Raw genomic sequence first — 20,601 nt, 5'->3', positions numbered from 1 at the left:
ACATCTGAATCAACTGGCAGTATATCCTATGCAGCAGTCAAGTTGTCCTTGTCCGAATCTGGCATTCTGCACTCTGAAAGGGCTAAGGACTACTGGCAGTTGGGAACCATATATGAAGGAATCAACAAAACTACAAAACTATATTTGCATACCTATTTAGTGTCACTATGTTAATGTCTCTTTGAAACAAGGTGCCTGTGTTTATGGAGCTTTATTTTATATTAGCACATTGTAGCATGCAGAGGGCCTGGTCACATAGGCATCAAGGACAAGATGCACCAAATGGCTGCAGCTGTAACTGCAGAACCTGGCGACCTTTATGGCTGTTCCTACCTAAGATTTGAAGCTCTTGCTACATGAAAAACCTGGGACCTATGGCAGCATATGTCAAACACTTAAACCTTTTGAAAAAAGAAACCAAATTTAGAAGCTGCCCCATCACAGACCAACTAATATTAGAGAGCTTCAATATAGTAGAAAGCAGTAAAGGCAAGGATATAGAATTAGTGTTAGCATTGCTTGCACAAAACTGTGCTTGTGCAGAATGCAAATGTAGCTGGAGGTCTTAGTACAAGTGTTGTTTTTGGAATTCGGCATGCACACAAGTGGAGCTGTACTAAGGCCATGTTGGAGAGCTTATCGAAGGAACCGCGGCCTGCTTTCGATCTATCTGGTTGTCCGCCTTCACTGTTGAGCTCATTATTTTCACCACTGATACTTAGATTCTTTAAAAGTTCAGCAGTGATACTTTGCCAGCCCCATACTGGTGACAGAATAGCTCTATTGTCAAGATGCACTCTTTATAAGCACCATGTAAGGCTTAACAAGACAGGCTACTCCTGTTTACTGCAGCCACATCAAGATGATGCTACTGCCTTCATCTAGTTTTTTTCTTTTATCCACCGGTTTCATTGGGTATGGCTACAACTCAGCCGAGACGAGCCAAGTTTTTCGTGTAAGAACAGTGAAATGCAGTTGTCTTAATTTGGCTTGTCAGTAGTTTGTCATGACATCTTTACCCAGAAATTTGTATTATATGGGCACCTCTAAAATCTAAACTATGGTATGCTTCATCAATTTAGGATCATTCTACGGCACAATTAACGTACACACTTGAAGCCATTTAGAACCAGTCTTCACCTTTAATTGCACAGGCTATTATTTCTGTGGTGTACTATACTTACTTGCGTAGTAAACGCACTCGCATAATAAACACACCCCCAACTTCAGTCGTCAAAATTTGGACCCCCCCCCCCCCTTGCGTAACAAACGCACTCCCCACATACATCCACTGGAGTCCCGCTAACTGACACATGGCGCCTCATTGGCCGTTGGATCTCTTCCATTTTTTAGAATTATGCCGCCGCCCCTTGTCTCGCTCCCTCCCTTCTCCTTCGCCCGCTCCCATGTGCCATATTGTTTTTCTTTCAATCTGTGCGCCGCACGTCCCCAGTCTTTTTTTTTTTAATTAGCTATGCACCACAGTAGGGTTCACGAACGGTGCGAGTGTGGAGACATTGCAGCTCATGAGCACAGAGCGAGTGAAGGTCACAAAAATGCCCAGGCCAACCGACGATCGCTTCCTGCAAAAATGAAACTTTGAGGCCTAGCCGCCTGCCTGTAATTTTTAAGCGACGACGACACGATTTGCTGTCGCCATGGCTGTCGTGAAGAGCCATTCATCGCCATCACATCACAGATTTCTGAAAAAAAAAATTGCTTGTCGTCCAAAAAAGATCTTGACTATTTCCACAACATAGTGTGCGCAGGCTGCGCGAGGACAGCTTGCAGAAGATAGCGCCAGCCATCAACCACCGAATATGAGTGAAATTCAACAAAGAAGCTGTTTCCAAACGCCCCGCCGCGGTGGTCTAGTGGCTAAGGTACTCGGCTGCTGACCCGCAGGTCGCGGGATCGTATCCCGGCTGCGGCGGCTGCATTTCCAATGGAGGCGGAAATGTTGTAGACCCGTGTGCTCAGATTTGGGTGAACGTTAAAGAACCCCAGGTGGTCGAAATTCCCACTACGTGGTCGAACCCCCAGTGGCCGAAAGCCCTCCACCACGGCGTCTCTCATAATCATATAGTGGTTTTGGGACGTTAAACTCCACATATCAATCAAGCTGTTTCCAAACAGCAAACGTGTACGTCAATTGCAAAAGGTTAAACGATTTAACTTTTTTGCATTACTGCATTTTTTTTGCTGATACCGAAAATGTTTTCATAAAATTTGCCCTGCATAATAAACGCACCCCCAGCTTTGCTCCGATTTTTCTAGAAAAGGTGTGTTCATTATGCGAGTAAATACGGTATATGCCATCAGAGCTAGCCTTGATTTATGGAAACTATCATCAAGAAGCAAGCCCGCCCATTTGTATCTCTTTCATAAAATTTATTGTGCTAACAGGAATATAAAAAATTAATTCTTTATGTTACTGCTTTACGTGTCGCCACAAATTGACTTGCAGTTCCAAGACACAAGTACTCGGTTGCCATAAAATTCTTGTCCAAATAAATTGCATAATGTATGTAAACCAGTCCTCTTTGTAAATACCATTAGTCATTGAGAGCATTTAAAGAAAGAAAACAAATGATTAAATTAGTAGTGCCATAGGTGTTTTTCTTAGCGTTTTGTTTCCTTCCACTGTACTAAAAAATCAGTTTAGGCCATGCAGTGCATCCTGTCTGAGTGTTAGCATTAAGACACATGCTGATGTAAACGATTTAAAGCAGACCACATATATAGCATGCACTTTTACCTGCTGACTGGTGTGGAACCACTTATCTCCAGTGAATGTGGCATACTTGCCAGGTCTCCCGATTTGCTCGGGAGACTCCAGAATTTTGACCGCTTTGTACAACTGTACGACCGAGAGAGAAATCTCCCGGAAGTGCCCGCGTGTTTGTCCCAAAGCGGGCTCCAGTTTAGCAACCTAGCACCAATGCACCCGCGCGGAGTGCCGATTGTCATCGTCATTATTAAAGAGCTTGACCAAGCGGAGCAGTCGCAAAAGCGAGCGAGCCTGCCAGTACTTCTCCTAGTATGTGGATGCAGTGCCGCCCCTCTATGAGCTGTGAGGCGCAAGGCAGGTGTGGCGGCGCTAGCATCGGATTCTACTGTATTTTTCACGCTAATTTCACTGAGTGATAGCACTGACACCGCTGACACAGCGACTCACCGTTCTTTCTCTGAGCATGTGCTTGTGTTCTTGTGTCGCGAGCGCTGTTAGCATGGCTAGAGCTGTGTCGCGTTGCTGTCAGCCATGGCAGTCAGCAAAGAGCGAAAAAAATATCTTCAGGTGTTCTTGAAGCAGTATACGACAGAGTTCGCTTGTGATATCGCCTGGCGGAAAGGTGAGCACCTGTGCGTTCTGCACCATCTGTGAGTATATCAGTATATCCCACGGCGGCATGACTGACGTGGTTATGCACGTTTCGTCGAAGAAGCACATCAACAATGTTCAGTGCCAGGAGAAACGGCATCGAATGCAACAATTTTTCGGTAAGCAAAACGGCAACAATGAAGTGCGACATCAGTATATCCCACGGTGGCAGGACTGACGTGGTTGCGCACGTTTCGTCGAAGAAGCACACCAACAATGTTCAGTGCCATGAGAAACAGCATCGAATGCAACAATTTTTCAGTAAGCAAGACGGCAACAATGAAGCAATACGTGCGGAATGTTTGTTTACCACTTTTCTGTTTGAGCACAGCATTCTGTTGAGTGCCTCTGACCATGTGGGACCCTTGCTGCGGAAGATGTTTCCAAAATGCAATGTTGCGAAGTGCTATGGCTGTGCTAGAACTGAGACGACAAATATTGTCGGCGAAAAGGTAGGCCATGCACAAGAGTGTGTGGTGAGTGCTTTGAAAAGACGAGTTTTTGTGGTTGCCACTGACAGCTCGAACGACAGCCAGGCACAGCTGTACCCCATTGTTGCCACCTTCTTTGCGGAAGAGTCTGGCCTTATCGGGAGCAGACTGCTTACTTTAAGCACCCTGGAAGGCCCTTCAGCGGTGCACAACATTGTTAATTATGGACAGTGTTATGCAATTGAATGTGCCATTGTCTAATTGCATAGCTTTGTGCTCTGACAATGCCAACGTGATGATGGACAAGAAGAATGCCATAGCAGCAGCGCTAACCGAGGCCCATGAAAGCATTGTGAAAATTGGATGCCCATGCCATTTAATAAACATTGCGGCTGAAAAGGCAGCTTCTTGTCTCCCAGCAAAAGTGGACGAAGTCCTTGTGGACATTTTTTATTATTTAGAAAGGAGTGCTAAAAGAAAAGTTTGCTTAAAGAGTTTCACGAACTGCACAATAATGAGTTTTGCAAAATTCTAAAGCACGTTCCAACCAGATGGCTTTTGCTGGGAAAAATGCCTGAAAAGGGTTCTATATCAGTGGGCACCGCTCTTGAGTTTTTTCCTTCAAGAAGCGAAAAGAGATGCCAGTACAGGTCCCCAATTTCTGACCTACTACGACATTCCCAAAATGCCAGCACAAACTGAAGACACTGAGCAGCACCAGTTCAGACAGAAGAGAAAGAAGTCTGTAGAATCAACACCTGTGCCCATGAAAAAAGTTAAGGCTACTGATGTGTGTAAGACTGGATCAACTTGCATAACAAATGAGGAATGACTGTTCCTGTTCTTGAGCTCGGAGCTTAGCAAAGGTTGCTGTCGGCTTTTAAATAACATTATTCTTGCGTTTGAGACAGTCAGCTGCTGACTGCAAGCAGAGGCACCCCTAATACACAAGCTACAGCCTATACTTCTAAACCTTCTTGAGGACATACTTTCAAGGTTTCTGAGGCCAGCACTGCTAGAGCAGCACAAGGACATCTGTTTGATAGACTAACCCAGCAGAAATGTGCAAAAGGATCACCAAGACTTGGTAATTGGACACCAAGCATAGTGTGTGATTGAAGCCAAGTAACAAAAAGGAATTTTTTGAGGCTGTCAGAAGGTACATGGTTGCTGCATGCGACTACATGTGCCTCGAATTTTCTTTTGGAAATGAGGCTTTGATCAATGCACATGTTGCGGATATTGAAGCTATTGATAAGATGTCATGTAAGAATGTCCTTTTCTTTGTTGAGGTGTTTCCAGCATTATCGCCACAGAAAGAGCAAGAGACCAGAGATCAAGCTATTAATGCACTGGAAATGGAATTTGTGAAGTTGCAGTCTTGCGGAATTCTGACAAATATACTGGAAGAGGAACAGGCCGATGTGTAGTGGAGAACAATCTCGCTGCTGAAAAGCGAAGATGGACTTCTGAAATTCAGCCGCATTTCTCAAGTGATGCTGGGAATCCTTTTAATACCGCACAGCAATGCTTAATACAGGTGGCAGTTCAGAATTGTGAAGAAGACTCGAACAGAGTTCCGCGCTTCCATTTCACACAAGACACTTGAGCAACTACTTCAGGCCAAATGTCATAGCCGCGGACCGTGTTATTCGCAGGTATATTCCGAGGAGTTTTTGAAAAGGGCCAAATCTGCCACATCAAAAATTGGGCAGTAATAAAACTGCGAGGGACATAGCTTGGACTAGCATGGCGCTAAGGTTGAACTCCACGTGCAGTTTCTCCATGCTAAAAACATTCTTTTGGCAAAGTGGCGGAGTGGCAGCGGTGAACATTGTTTTGCCGGACAGTGCTCGACCAATTTCTCGAAAAAGGTGGCTTCAGCCACGTCGAAGATTTGGTGGTGGTGACCACAGCGGGGTAGGTTATTGGCAGTTTACAAAAACTATACCATTATTATACCATGATAACTCTATAAAAATTTAACCTTGAGAAAAAGCATTTGAAAAATTCTATCCCCCTGTGACCCTCCGCAACCAAGTGACTCGTAGCGTGGCCTCCTAGTATAATGTCATTGCAGTAGAAGCATTCTTGCAGAGCACAAGCCTTCAAGCTGTTGCCTTCAAGTGCTTTAGTAAGGTGACAGTGCTACTTGCAGCAGATCATCCTATTAGATGAGGCTGCGATAACATATACATTACTCTCGTAGTACATCTCATTCATCAATGTAATCTTTCAAAATTTGTTTGTTGAGTGCACTTTACTGCTATGATTCTTAGTATTTTCTACAACCTGCATATTTTCACTGAACACACGATTGCAAGCCTCGTATCATCTCTTGGTGCTATTTTATCATCACTGGCCCTATCACCATAACACACCATACACAAGCATCGTTACGAGCTGCATTATGTACTGCCGACTTTGTGGGAAAACATTTATTTGCTAAAACAATTAACTTGTGAGGGTGCAGTACAACTAGTTGCGCAGAACCAGAAAATTGAGCCATGCATGAAAAGTCGTTTCATTGATAAGCATTTTTACAAGGTAACTGTCAATGAGGACCAAATAACAGTACATCGTGATAATAAACTCAAAGAGCTTGCAGTGGAGCTTGCATCCTTTAAAGGAAGACTAAAGTTAAATAACGATTTATGTTAGAGTGAAAGATAAATGTATGACAATGTTTAAAATGACAATATTATCAAGAGCAGTGCCCTACTTACCAAGAAATTAAGGTAAATGCACGAAAACATGTGCTACGGTAGGACATTTGCAAAATGATGCCGATTACGGCAGATGTACCGCCTAAAATTAATCACTAGTATTCAAACTAGCTGCACTAAATTAAGAACCTTCTGTGCGTCAAGAGACCTAATAAAATGCTGCTTGTTCGTTTGTGCTTGATACATCGAAAAAAGAAATGCCGGTCATTATTATAAAGAATGGTGCGAGGGGTTCAAAAGTTCAATTTTTGCCTGGTTAAACTGGACAAGTCATGCCATCTAATGTGGTTCGGTTGAACCAATCATGCCTGATATCTCGCAAGCCATGGCAGAGAATTGTTCAATGGCCATTGTTGCTGCTGTCGCTCCCAATACTTTCGTTCTGCTGCTACTAGTGTCTGCCGCCGCACAGTAAGGCCGGGCAACGTTGTTCACAGCAACAGTGACGTGGCACGTTCAGCTTGAGGCGGGTAATCTGAAGTGCGCTAATCCGGTGCGGACCACTAAAATATCATTTTATGTTAAAATGAGCACTTCCTTTGCACAAAAGTAATACTACGAGGTCTATGGGCCGCTATTTTAACCATCAACGTAGACGTAATAATTGCCTTTAGTGTCCCTTCAACACTTATTCACCATTTTGTAAAACAAGGCTTATTTCTGTAGGTGCCCTTCAGTGGTATATTTAATGCCTGCGCTCCATGCAGAACTACCTGACAGAGGTGGATAGCCAGATGGCCACTCCTGATACACAGAAGCGCTACCGTAACAGCTTCTCGGAAGGCTCATTGTCACGCAGTGCCTCTGAGTCAAGCGTCTCTAACAACCACCAGAACAACAACAAGGGACCTCCAACACCCATCACTGCTCATAACAAGTAAGCTGAAATGTCAACACCTTGCCTGACAGTATTATGTCAAACTATGGATTTTGACAAGCACTGTTGATGAATCCCATCATATATCATTACCTTGTTTTATTTTTGTTCTAGCACATAACATGCAAAATAATGCTAAGTAACACTAACTGTGTCAGCCTTGTGTGCATAATATTAAGTGATGACTGTCATGGGTAACTTTTTAGATCACTTGGTCAAATTTTTTAGAACAATTCTAAAAAAAAAAGTAAAGAAGAATCAATATGGTGCTATGTTAAACAGAATTGTGACGATGTTCTATGTACGCTAGCATAAAGCGTTATCCTACTATACTAAAGTTAATATATGAAGTACTATGTTTTTCAGGCTTGTAATGTTTGATGTGTCACACTGTAAGTGCTCAATTCACTTGAAAACTTGAACAGTGGAAGAAGCCAGCCTCAGGCAGGTGCTTTTTGCTAGAAGATAGAGAAACCAAGGACTAGAAGGTGATGTTGTGGACAAAGAGGAAAGAAAGTTGCATACTAGCTCATGAATAATGAGCCAACTCACAAGGCGGTGTCCAGCAACAGCATAAAAAGTATAGCTAGGATGTATTGCTCACTAGTCGAAGCAGGACCTGGTGTAATTCAATACAGGTTAAATAGCACTCCTGCGCTGAAACACTATTGGCATCATGCAGGGGAGTTTTTTACATGTGACTTAACGCATAGCCTAGCAAGTGAAAGCAAAGTTGAGCTGTGGCTGGACTACAGGCGAATGTGGCATGCAGGTGTCTTTCCTTCAGTCTATCCTTGATAGGGAAGACCGAACATGGCCGCTCAAGCGTTTGAGTCTTCATTTTTGCTTGTGTCTCTGTGCAAGTGTCTCTGTAAACTTCGGGTATGTAATATATAGGCACAGAAGCTGTGGGGAACTTGTCTTAGAATAGAGAGAGAAAGAGAGGGCTGTAGGAAATGCAGGGAGGTTAACAATAGGAAGTGTCTTGTTGGCTTAAGAAGGGAAAGGGGTTGTGAAAAAATGATAAAGGAGAGTCTGGTGATGACAACAATGAAGTCACGACAAAAGCAGTGTCCTGGTACTACGCACTAATGTTGCTAGTGAACCGTCAATTTTTTCTCAAGTTTGGTTTCTCCATGAAACCGCTGCGACACCCTCATAGTGACTCGTCTTAAAGCATGTGTAGGCCAGTGCCCTGCAATTTTGTTTCTTTCTGTGAGAGGGTTGTTGTGCAGCTGGCATAGTGCAGCTTAGAGGGCTGCTCTTTGAGAGCTAAAACGGACAAATTGTTAGAGGTGCACAATTCTTTTGCTGCACCCACAGAGTGATCTGGAATCGAATTATCAATGATACTACCGTAAGGGAGTTTGCTGAAACACACATGCACATGCATACACACATGCATACTAAACCACATGTTTCTTCAAAATTGAGCTTTCAAACTTCGTTTTCTTATTCTTCATGTTCTCTTTTGCCTACCCTTTCTCTTTAATCACACAAGAACGGAGCAGCAGGCCATAGACCAATCTATCCACATTTTTCTCTCACTAAACCTTCTCTCATTTAGAGCTCAATTAAATTTTTGGATATTAGTGAATCTTTTCATGCTGACTTCCTACCCTTTTTTTACGTTTTGACCAACAGCACAGCCTGCCGTCCTGAAAGTGGCCTTGGAACGAGTCACACAAGTATCCCTGACGATGATGGGGACTTCGAAGAGAATGGCTATGAAGTGGACTCGTTTGAGGCAGAGCTTTTGCCAGCTCTGGGTCGGGCCGTGGCCATTTATGCTTTCGATGGTAAGTAGGTCTCTTGATGTACAGGCCAGTCCGCATCAATCGAATTAGCTAAAAAATGGAATCATCTTAATATGTCATATAATTTTAATGTAAACATTAAGATTTTTACCATATTTTCACCACAAGTTTTGGTGCGCAGGTTGGTTTCATGGCACACCTTCACAATTGTGTAAGGAAGGCAGCTTGTGGCAATGTCAGAGGAAGTTTTGCAGTTCTCATTTTCTGTGGTTTATTTTTTGGGGTGCGGCTTATATGCAGGTGCAGGTCGCAGGGGAGAAAATACAGTATCAATGTTAACAGTGGCTCAACACCTTCAAATGCAGCTATGCATACTCGCCAGATGCGGCAAGCCTCTAGTCTATCTTGGCCCTATAATATGCATTGTTTTTCAATATTGTAGCGCGCTTATTACGATGCTGTATGCAGCTTCAACATTGGACTTCTGTTTGCATTAACTGTGTTGATAATTGTCAGCTTTGTGAGCAACAGCTAGGTTCTACCGTTTTATGGCAGCCATTGTGGTGGCCATAACGACACAGAATCATGGGAGAAAGCACCTAATGACACGCATTGGCTTTTACTTGTTTTGAGCTGCATCCTCCTGATTCACACAGCTCACCCTCCGAACTGCATGCAGGAAGGTTCCTACTGTGAGAAAAAGCCAACTTGTTGTGAGGAACAGCTGACTTTTTGGGGCATATTGCACTGCCAGATGTTTGATATATTGAGTGTTGTGGCTATTTTTGTTTGGTATAGTCATGTTTGACTGTACTTTCATCAAAGTTTCACTTTTCAACATGGAATTTTATTCTGCATTATTGTGCATTATTAGTTGTCATGCAAGCGAAGATGAAGATTTACCTCAAAATGCTAGCTGTTCTTCATTTCCATGTAATCGTTGTTTGGTGAAAAAAAAAAAAAAACGAAAGCCTAAATTAGTAGCCCTGAAACTAGACATTGTGTTAAGAAAGGCTCCTCTTAATGCCTGCTTATAGCCCAGAGTGAGGGCTCCATCCCAATGGAGGAAGGGGAGGAGTTCCTGGTAGTGGAGGTTGACCAAGGAGATGGATGGACGCGAGTGCGGCGGGAGAACCTTGAGGAGGGCTTCGTTCCCACCTCCTACCTCGAGTGCACTATGTTCAACAGCTGCTAGCCCTCCTCTCCTACTTTTCTGCCAGTTTATATGGGCACGGTAAGTTCTCGAAAGTTGAGTCTATTCACATGAAATCATCTGGCGAAGAAGCTTTGAAGGATGCCCTGTGATTCTTTTTTCATTTTCACTTTAAAGTGACGTTTAGTGTGTGTTTTTGCACTAAGGATAAACAAGAGAATGATAATCTGTTGAGGCCAAACGGGCAATTTTGCATGTGGCTCATGAAGTATGTGCTGCCGCATGGGTTAATTTTTAGGGGTAGTTGTTATTCATGCCTATTTACAAAGAAGCATGGGAAAACTAAAGTATCAGTCATAGCAGTGTGCAAGAAGAGACCAGTTGATACTTTTTTCATTCCAGTTAACATTGGTATGCCAGTAGGTAAAGGGACACTGAAGAGAAACAATGACTTGGTTCAGATTGCACTCTGAGAAATCTAATGACACAAGTTTCACTGTGATAAGTTCATTATTAGCGCAGAAAATCAAGGTTGAAGTTTCATTTTTGAATTTTACTGTGAAATTTCCGTGCATGGTCTAACAAATTTTGAAATGTAAATTTCGTATGTTTCTAACATTCGCAGGATGAAATTTTCTAAAACTTCGTGTCCTAGGCCTGTGGCATCCACAGATGACAATGTACTTTATTTTTATTGAGTAGAAGCTATGTAACACCCAGTAGACGCCTTAAAAATTTACTACGTCATGGTGTTTGGTGCGGTGATCTCAGGGTGGCGTCTCCACCCACATTTTTGCGTGTTTTATCACTTACCAAGCGTCATGGGGCGATAAGAGTGTAGTTTTCGGGATTGTGAAATTTTTGTACTTTACTTATACGTGAAAAATCGTTATTCTCCAGAATGTCCGTTTAAGTATACCCTCCCACAGTGACCACAACAGCTTGTAACATTGCATGAACCATTGTAGTGAATGTTGTAGTGATGAACAAGTGCACTATATATGAGCTGGCCATCTGCATTTTTCATTGTGCCTGATCTCCCTTTGGTAGTATATTACATTTGGTATTCACTAGCATCCAGATATACAGCATGTGCTAAAAGTGGTACTTCATACATGGCTTTGAAGATTACAGCTCAATTTTGGCATGCAATTCAAAGTGAGCTGGGTTTTTAATTAACAAGCAGGACTGGTCTTTGGCAGTACAGTATAACCTCACTACAATACACATTCATAATGAAGAGGATTTTGGTCTGTTGTAAAGGGAGTATGTTAAATGCATGTACTGTTACAGCTGACTTTTATGTAAATGTATAAAAAGTCTGTAATAACTAGAGAGAATTGTAAGTCAAATACAACATGGTTGACTAACGGATTTATTCTTATATCTTTTGAAAAAAGCTAGTCAGCTTTGCCTGTACTGTGTGGCAGACAGCTTTAGACACTATATACGTTTCCATTGCCAAAAGTGTTTTCACATCATCTACACCTGTGGCCTGTTGCTCGAAATAGTTTCTCAGCCCTTGAATGTAGTCCAGGTCCTGAGAAGTTGACACTTTTTCGGTTACAGTCTCTGAGGTGCCACCTTCATTTTCGTCTTCATCCTGCTGCTCTGCATTTGGTACACTGCAAATTCGGGCAACAATTTCTTCATCTATCAGCTGCTCTGAGCTGACAAGGTCATCGTCCACAGTTACGTAATTGGAAAACTGCTGGCTCCCAAAGGCCTCCTCGACAGCTGACCAGACACTGGGATCTGGTTGGCCTTCCAGTGGCAAGGGATCTGTGCAGTCACTGTCACCAACGAAAAAAACCAGCTTTTCTAAAGCAATTTTTTGTTATTGCTGGCTGAATCTGTGCCTGCATGGTTGAAAGTACCTGCACAGCAAATCTGAAATCTATGACCAAGTCGGCGAGGCGTGAGCGATACCTTGACTTAACTGAGTGTACAATGCCTTGATCAATAAGCTGCGTCTTTGAAGTTGTGTTAGGTGGGAAGTATGCGACCTTTGTAGCATGAAGCTGGGGAAGGTGCATGTGGCTCGAGCAATTGTTGAGGAAAAGTAACACATTCTCATTCTGTTGGTGCATCTTGGTGTTAAAGTCGAGCAACCATTAATTGAAAATATTCCTGGTCATCCAGGCACTTCTGTTCGAATCCCAGTCAATGGGAACATTCATATTTCACATGCATTGTGGTCTTTTCAACTTGCCTATAACCAAGAGTTTGGCTTTCTCGGTCCTGTCTATATTGCAGCAAAAGAAAGCGCTAACGCGCTCCTTGGACTTCTTGCTGCTATGGCACGCGTCTTCAGCAAAACAAAAAGTGTTTCCTGGCTTTAACTTATGAAAAAACTGCTCTCATCGGCATTGAACAGATCCGGCAATGCATAGCCTTCAAGGTGAACAGGAAGAACATCCGCTTTCCAGTTGGCAACAAAAGTGTCATCGACGCTGGCTGACCCTCCGGATAGACACTTAAAGGCAATTCCATGCCTCAGTTTAAAACGGTTGAGCCAACCTTCATTGCATTGAAACTGTTCTTGACTTGAACAAACGCAAGTTGCTCTGTGCGTTTTCGTAGCAACAGTCTGTCCATGGGGATATTTCGCGAACGGGCATCACGAAGCCACATCAGCTGGGCCTCTTCGACGTCGGGATATGAAGCATCAAAAAATGAAGTCACCTGACACTTTTTTCGACAAGATCGTCTTTTTGGCATTGACAATGGTGTTGACTGTCTTCTTCGACAAGCTGTACGGCACAACAACGTTGTCCTGCTTTTTTTTTCTTCTCAACTTGCTCGATATCAAGCTTGTATTTCAGGGATATCTGCTTGCGCTTGGTCGCTTGCAGTGGCTTAGGATGCGCAGTTTTGACTGATGTGTTCAGCTCCATAGGCTTCATCACACAGTGATCACATCCAGAATGAACAGATGCACACGATACACGAGGACTAACAAAACGTTAGAACAGCCCCAGCCGAACAAAGCACTTGCTGTTGGCGTCATGCCGAATGTAACTTCCATTCTGAGAGGGGTTGCTATCAAGCTTGCGCTTTCTATTAACTTTATTTTTACTTTGGAAAAAATATGCACTTGCTAAGGAAGTATCGCTTTAATGTCTTTTTTTTTTCCTTGAGTCGATAAGCAGACTATTTTTTACTTTGATGGCACTGTAATCATTAAAAATCACACATTGATATTCATACGATGCATTAGCATTAGTTGTAGCAAGCCCCATTCGCTGGATTGATCCAAGCCAAGCACGGCTGTATCAAAATGGCCGCCACCTGTTTTAACACTGCAGTAGGGTGGCTAGAATAGGGAGGTGTGATTACCGGGGCGGCACTTTCAATGCCTAGTGAGGCTCCATTGCGCGTTCTCGCCACTGGGGGAAAATTTGGCGCGTCAGTCAGGAGTGCCATTGGCATGTGCCCACTGTGAGCATACGTTTCTCGTGTCTCATACGGAGCAGCGCAAGTTAGCGGTCGCTTTCTGGGAAGTGCGACCGGTTTTTCTATCGCTTCCCGATTTCTTGAAGAAGATGGTGTCAGCGGATGTTGTCGATTTTCGAACTGTCCTGAAGAATGCCATCGATGGGGAAAAGGAACAACGCAGAGGTGGTGTTTTGTGCCAGGTTGCAACGGCGGCTACAAGTCCTGCGTTGAAATAAGGTCTCTTCGATTTGGCTGCACTGGCGGCACCAGTTCAACGGGTGCAGAACCTTTCTCCTTTATTTGCTGGTGCCGCGCGCGTGCTCTGCACTGGCTCCTTTGTTGAATTCTCCACCCGCCTGCAATTGCTCAAGAGGAGGTGCAAAGAGCATGGCATGCGCCCTGTTGAGCATGGCACACGCCCTGTTGCGTCCAGCCATTCCGGCACTGAAGACTCGAAAAGACTGTGTCGAGGCAGCTTGAAGAAATCGAAAAAAACTTGAGGTTTATTTACAATATTTGCAGAGCAAGCATTTGTTACGTAACAAACATCTCATGAGGACAGGCGGAAGATTTTCAGTCCCACTGAGCCCACGGAAGCCGATTTTAGAGAGTCCCTTTTCCCCTCTTCTTTAGATGGGGGAAAGACGTCATTACATTGTCCAACCACCTTACGCACATCACTTTCAACGCCGCCGTCCACACCCGCCCTGGGCAACATTTTTGACAGGGCCGTAGCAACCACACTTCTCCTCCGGCACCAGGTTGTCTCTTCCTTGGGATAATGATGCCACTGGGTGCTGGGCCGCACACGTTTGCACTGCCGGGAGTATTAAAAGGGAATCGCCGCTCGCCCAGCGCAATTAGCGGGGCCGGTGGTCATCTGCCGTGATGCCTCTCTCGTCAAGGTTGGTAATGTGGCCGGAACTCATTTCAGTAGCTTTTGTCGAACCCCTTTCCGCGCCGCGCTGAACCGTGCTTCACCTTAGTGGGGACGAGAGGACAATTCTTTATTAAAACACATTGGCGTGTTTGATGGCCCGGTGGAAGACACGCCTCGTGAGCAGCAGAGCTGCAATGGAAAGAGCCAGACTAAAGCATTACGGGTGTCCATTTTCTGCTTAGAGGGCTAAACCAGCATGCTACGCAGAATAAAGCCAAGAAGGTGAAGCCCTGTGTTATGTAACGTTTTAATGTACTGTTTCCAATAAACTTGTATCAAACCACCAGTCTTCTATTTTCATACATGCTTCTACTGCATTTCAGAAAAACTGCATTTACTTCCACTCTTTCAATTACTATAACAATCTAAACACTATAACTAATCTGCAAGCGATACACGCAGTGTTGTTCCAACCAGCCAGTCTGCTAGAGCGGTTCCTCTAAACTGCTTTTCACATGACATCTTTTTCATAGTTTTTTGACGCATACAACACTAAATAAATAAGCCCATCAGCGTTGAAAACGCTCCAGTGTTGAAACTGAGCGCAGTTTCTCGTGTCGTCTGCCTGTCTAGAGGCAAGCAGATGACACGAGAAAAACGCAGCGCCCTCGCTGATAACGCCATCGCGTGGTAGGAATACGCTTTTGGGCCAGCCTTCGGAGGCTGGTCATTGCACCTCCCCATTCTAGCCACCTTACCTGCAGGCACGCTGCTCTTGTCCTGGAAGTATGCCAAGCAATGGAGAAAGTCCACTGTAAAGGAGTGCCGACAACTTTTCTGGCCTTTTATTTCGGCCAATTATATCTGAATGTGCGTTGTACCTGGATCCGTTGTAAACGAATCTCGATCAACGTTACAGATAGGGAGATCAACATAACGCTGCAAATTGGTATGTAGTATGTCTGAATGTCTGTTCTAAGCAGATCCGTTGTAACGAGGTACTGTATTAATAAGATCTGATTGAATAAGCACTACTGAATCGTACGTTTGGAAGCGGTAAAACCTGAATGCACAAACATGAATTCACCTCAACAAAAATTTTCTGAACGTGTTATTCATTCAAGAGTATTTAATTAGGTATTAATTAGCAATTAGTCTGCTGACATATCCTTGACTCAAACTTTACTCCAGCATGTTAGACATTTTGCTATAGTTGTTGCATTATGTTTCCCATGTGTAAATGGAAACCTCGAGGCTTCAAGCCTAATGTATCGTTTAGCGAGAGTATCTTTTGAATTATTCAGCAGGTTGGACTAAATTGGGCAGAAGAAATGTTGAAGCTTGATGCTGATTCACATGGCAGTATTTGTACAATTCTAGCCTCTGAATCAAATGCACACCTGCTTTTAATTGGTTAAAACAAAAAGCTAATGCAGAAATAGCATTAGAGCTTTTAAACAAAGTACAAACTTGCATGCACCTGTTTTTTTTTTTTTTTTTTAGAAAGGAAGCTAGCTTTGCCTTTTTTCTGGCAAAAAGCAAATAAAAAAAGTCAGTTTAGCCCTTCATCAGCCTTCAACAGGATGGAACACTATTTACGCTTTATAGCTCGTCATGATCACTCACAGATGGCTGTTCATTGCCGTCTATGCGCCACGTAATGTCACCCTGCATGCGTTTATTGTACATTTTATAGTTGCCATGTATTAAACTACTCCACAACAACTTTTAACTGGATGGTGGCCAATGGCTAGACTAATTACCTCGTTAGTTTGTCCTTCGAAGCATGCAGAAGACTGTGAAATGCCAAAAAAGCGAGGATCGATTTGTTACTGCCCGTTTGCCACGTACAAATAACTAATCTTTTGAGTGAATTTTTTTGCAATAAAAGACCAAAAGTGGTGATGCTACCTGAGAAATAAAAGAATATTTTTTGTGGTGATCCTGTTATGGTAGTAATGCATGATGACAATAGCTTGGCTGGCCTGACAGTAGGCAATTGTCAATGCTACAAACTGCTTTATATTTTATTACAGTACTCTTGCAATGGAACCAGTTTTTTTCTTTTACAGCAAAGCTCTTTAAAGCATCCTTTAGTTTGTGAGCCACGAGCTAGAAATGATCATTACCATAAACCCGCATGCTCTCTCTTTATTTTCTTCGTCATCATCTTCCACTTCGCTCTCAGAACACGTGCACCAATTTGTTCGGTGCAGGATGCAATAATTCTCATGGGCGAGATGGGTAGAGAGAGATAAAAAAAAGAAAGAGAAATGGAGAAAGAAGTTCACAGGAAGAAATTTCTTCGTGGAGTGAGATTCGAACCCATATACCCGCAATCTTGAGGTAGCCATTTTAAGAAATCGACTGTCCAAGCATGTTATCAAGGTATAGTATATATACTTATATAGTAATAGGATAGCAAGGTGGTGAGAATGAAGAGTAAGGGTGGGGCAGATGTGAGTGTTAGGAGGAGGGAAAGGTGGAGGGTTGATAGTAATGCATAGCATAGAAAGAGAGAGAGAAAAATGTAAAAAAAGACAGAGAGAGAATGCACATAGAATCAAAGCATGTGGAAGAAACGAAAGTAAGGACCAAACCTGACCCTTGTGCCATTAAAACGCACATATCTTCATTAAAGAAAGCGGGAGCGAGAGTAGGGATTGGAAGAGGAAGTGAGAAATACGGAGAAAAAAAAAAAAGCCCACAAAGAGGTAGAAATAGAGACAGAGACAAAGAAAAAAATAGGAAACAAAGAGAAGAGAGAAAAAGAAACAAAGGGGAAAAAAAGGTTGCTAAATTCAGCAACACATCAATGGCCAAGCCATATTTGCGGACATTTTTTCGCCATGAAGGGAAAGCTTAATGGGCACAGCTTTTTCACATATACTCCTGTGCAGGGTAGTCTGGTTTGGCACACATTTCGTACTACTGTGGAAAGTCATGGCTGTGCACAATCAGTGTTGGTAAAAGGTGCAACCTTGTCGCGTGTGTAAAAACAAGAAGTGACAAAGTTGTGAAGTACTAAAACAAATGCAATTATCTCACTGGTGTGTACTGCATTCTGTTCCAAAGAGTCGCATGAAAAATGAGTATTTTTTATGTCTTGCATAGAAAACGCATACCTAATTGGGAACCTATTCATTCATTTGCAATAGGATACATGCAGTTCGACTCTTTAATTTTCCTTTCATTGCCAAGAAATGTTGCCCGTGAGTATAAGTGCCCATCAGCTCCGCTGTTTGTTTAGCATTGTATCTCCAGTACAAGCTATGTTATTTTTATTTTTGAAAAATATGCCCATAACTGCTCTTTTTTAATTTCTGGTCAAAAAGTGCCCATTCTTTTAATTGTTGATTTCGATTCTGATTGTACTAAAAAGTAGCTAGTCAATGTTGCAAAAGTATTTTCATCTCATAGTTAGTCAAATGAACAGAATAAAGTTTATTTCTTAACAATACATTGGAAACCAGCTACCTGCTGCTACTAAAATTGGAAACCTAACTTATAAACAAAACAGTTACAGACACCAGACCTTTCTTCACTTGTGTAGGCTAAGCAGCCTTGGGGCATTTCACTTGTGAAGCTTCGGGGCTGTGTGGAAAAAGGCGGCTTCACTGGCGGGCACTCACAATGTTCCCGCCCGAGCTGTCTTCATCATTGGAGGAGCTACTCATTCACTGTCCTGCCTTGACCTCTGGACCTCTGGACACAAGATAAATATCTGTACTTGAACCATCATCACTCCAAGAAGATGACAAAAACGAATAGCTTCTTTTTCATGTTCACAAGCCAGCTATGCATGGGTCGCCGCTACTGCACGCCATCTTTCTATACAAAAACCACGCTCCTAGTGCAAAAAAAAACCAAATTCTCAAGCAAATGCTTTCATGTAGTGGCTGACACGCGATAATCCGTAAATGCGCGCTTTTCCGCTTGAATGCAAGAGCGAAGTACCTATTCTGTTCTGACGACTTCTACTCGTCCAAAGCAGTTTGGTGACAGTCTGGGCAGGACCACTGCTCGTCCAAAGCAGTTCAGAGGTTAAAGGGGTACTGACAAAAATTTTCACGGCCGAGATAGCCTGCGGGTTCGATTCCCGTGAACATTTTATATCATCTGTAAAATATCAATAGCGATTATTGCTTGGAAGGTATTTTAAATTAATTTTGAAGTTTGCATGAGCCCTCAACTCCATTGTGCCATTGACACCCTCAAAGGGGACTCTTTGGGGACCACACTGCAGTCAATAAAACGAGTTATGACGTTGTTGCTGCCATTTTTCTTTTGCGGCGTTTGGTCCCACAGTCTATACTTCTCGGGAATTAGTCACGAGTGCGTGGCCCTGGTGCATGCTTTGAAAGTTTTGTTTGGCGACAGTGCAGTCCCATTTCCTATTTGAAAATAATTCATGATGCAGACCGTGCGGTAGTGTGTCACAGTTCTGTGTGCTGACGTGGTCGAGAGCTGCACAAGCTAGGTGGCGATAGTTGCGCCTGGCTGCTTGCCGTTTTTGGAGCTCACTCAAACCAAAACTGGACTGAAACTGGTCATTAATGAGGGAACAGGCCCCTAGAAACACATAGCAGCAAAAAAATGCAGACCAAAGTTTTGGTGACAGTACCCCTTCAAGATGGTGCAAATGCTCTAACCATATACACAAGCTTCATTTTTTAGCTGTTGATTTTACTTAAAATTTTCATTGGGCAGGCAGAAAAAGGGGTATTTTTTGGTGAGAGATGTGTGTATGACGCATTTACTTTGTGTTAACCACTTCCAAGACGAATGCTGCTACTGTTGAGGCCTTGATCGGGGTCAGGCTTGTACATTTCTCATTTTTTATTCTGCATTTATGCTAATTGCAGAATAAAAATGCAGAAAAGTTGGGGTTTTTGAATTGTATTGGTGCCAGCCGGGACCTTTAGTCAAAATTGTTAGTTCTAGTCAATAAGTTTTATCAGTGCTTTGTGAAAGTTTTGAAAAAACCCCTCTGCAGTAATATTTTTTGTTCCAGTGATGTCTCGGTAGTTTGCTACCGTGATACATGATACCATGCTAAATATCACTTAGCTTTTACAATCATTGCTCTAACAGTTGGAAATGGAATGTGCTTTCTGGTAGAACTGAGAGGTCACAACAGCTGAAATGGCATAGGCTAAAAAGGAGCTTGCTCTCCGGACTAGTGGGAGTTGCCATTTTGAAAAATTCTTGTCATGATTTCTTATTGGTGGAAATGTTTCTGAATTCCTCCATCATCATGGCATGCCCTGTCAAATTTTTTTCTGCCATAAACAATTGTGCGTGTTTCTTTTGCAGGTCCTATGTTGGTTCTTTTGTGCATTCCTTTTCGTCAGACATGGATCAGACAGGGATGAGCGGCACTGGCAGTAGCTGCCACGAGGAGACATGGTGGAAGCCACAGCTAGCTTCAACGCCCCCAGTATTCCCTTTGTGGTGTCAGTGGCCATGTAGGGATGCCAGCACTTTAATTTATCGCCCACCGCTGTGCAGGTAGAGAGGGAGAGAGAAAAGAAGTGATGGGTGGCAGAATTGCACTTGTAGCTGACCCTTCTCTTTAGTCACATGCTCATGTAGGGAGACGGCTGGTAGCACAGAATTGTATTGGCGTTTGTATATCTACTAGTTCATATCTGTGTGTATGTACTGTGTGTGTGTTTGCATGCAACTACCGACAGAAAGGGAGAAATGTGAGGCTTTGTGTGAACTGTTTACATGGCTGCATTTGAGCTCACGTATGAACAAAAACAACAACCAAGGCGTGCATATTGCTTTCTTTTGAAGCTCTCTTTTTTTTTCTTAAGTGGGAATGGGGGGTTGGAAATGTTACTATGTACTGGTTTCAGTGATGCCAAGAAGAGTGACATGGTGTGCTTCCCTCAATCACTGCTACTGCTAGTTATAATGCATGATGTAGTTTGACATGGTCATCTCTTCTG

General features: G+C 43.1%; 1 protein-coding gene across 8 annotated transcripts in view; it reads left to right on the top strand.

The window, feature by feature from the left end:
* The window catches only part of Cip4 (formin-binding protein 1-like Cip4), a 254,028-nt gene extending 233,659 nt beyond the window's left edge, over nt 1-20,369 (top strand). For all 8 annotated transcript variants that reach the window (XM_075879952.1, XM_075879954.1, XM_075879950.1 and 5 more), the window contains 4 exons: nt 7,247-7,416; nt 9,061-9,215; nt 10,211-10,407; nt 19,961-20,369. In XM_075879952.1, the coding sequence (XP_075736067.1) occupies nt 7,247-7,416; nt 9,061-9,215; nt 10,211-10,368 (483 nt within the window). In that variant the 3' untranslated portion in view covers nt 10,369-10,407; nt 19,961-20,369. The remainder of the gene's footprint in view (nt 1-7,246; nt 7,417-9,060; nt 9,216-10,210; nt 10,408-19,960) is intronic.
* The last annotated feature ends 232 nt before the right edge of the window (nt 20,370-20,601 follow it).

Source organism: Rhipicephalus microplus, chromosome X (genome assembly GCF_043290135.1).
Source record: "Rhipicephalus microplus isolate Deutch F79 chromosome X, USDA_Rmic, whole genome shotgun sequence".
Lineage (NCBI taxonomy): Eukaryota > Metazoa > Arthropoda > Arachnida > Ixodida > Ixodidae > Rhipicephalus > Rhipicephalus microplus.
The sequence above is the reverse complement of the archived record's forward strand: the minus strand, read 5'-3'. Positions and strand labels throughout refer to the sequence as shown.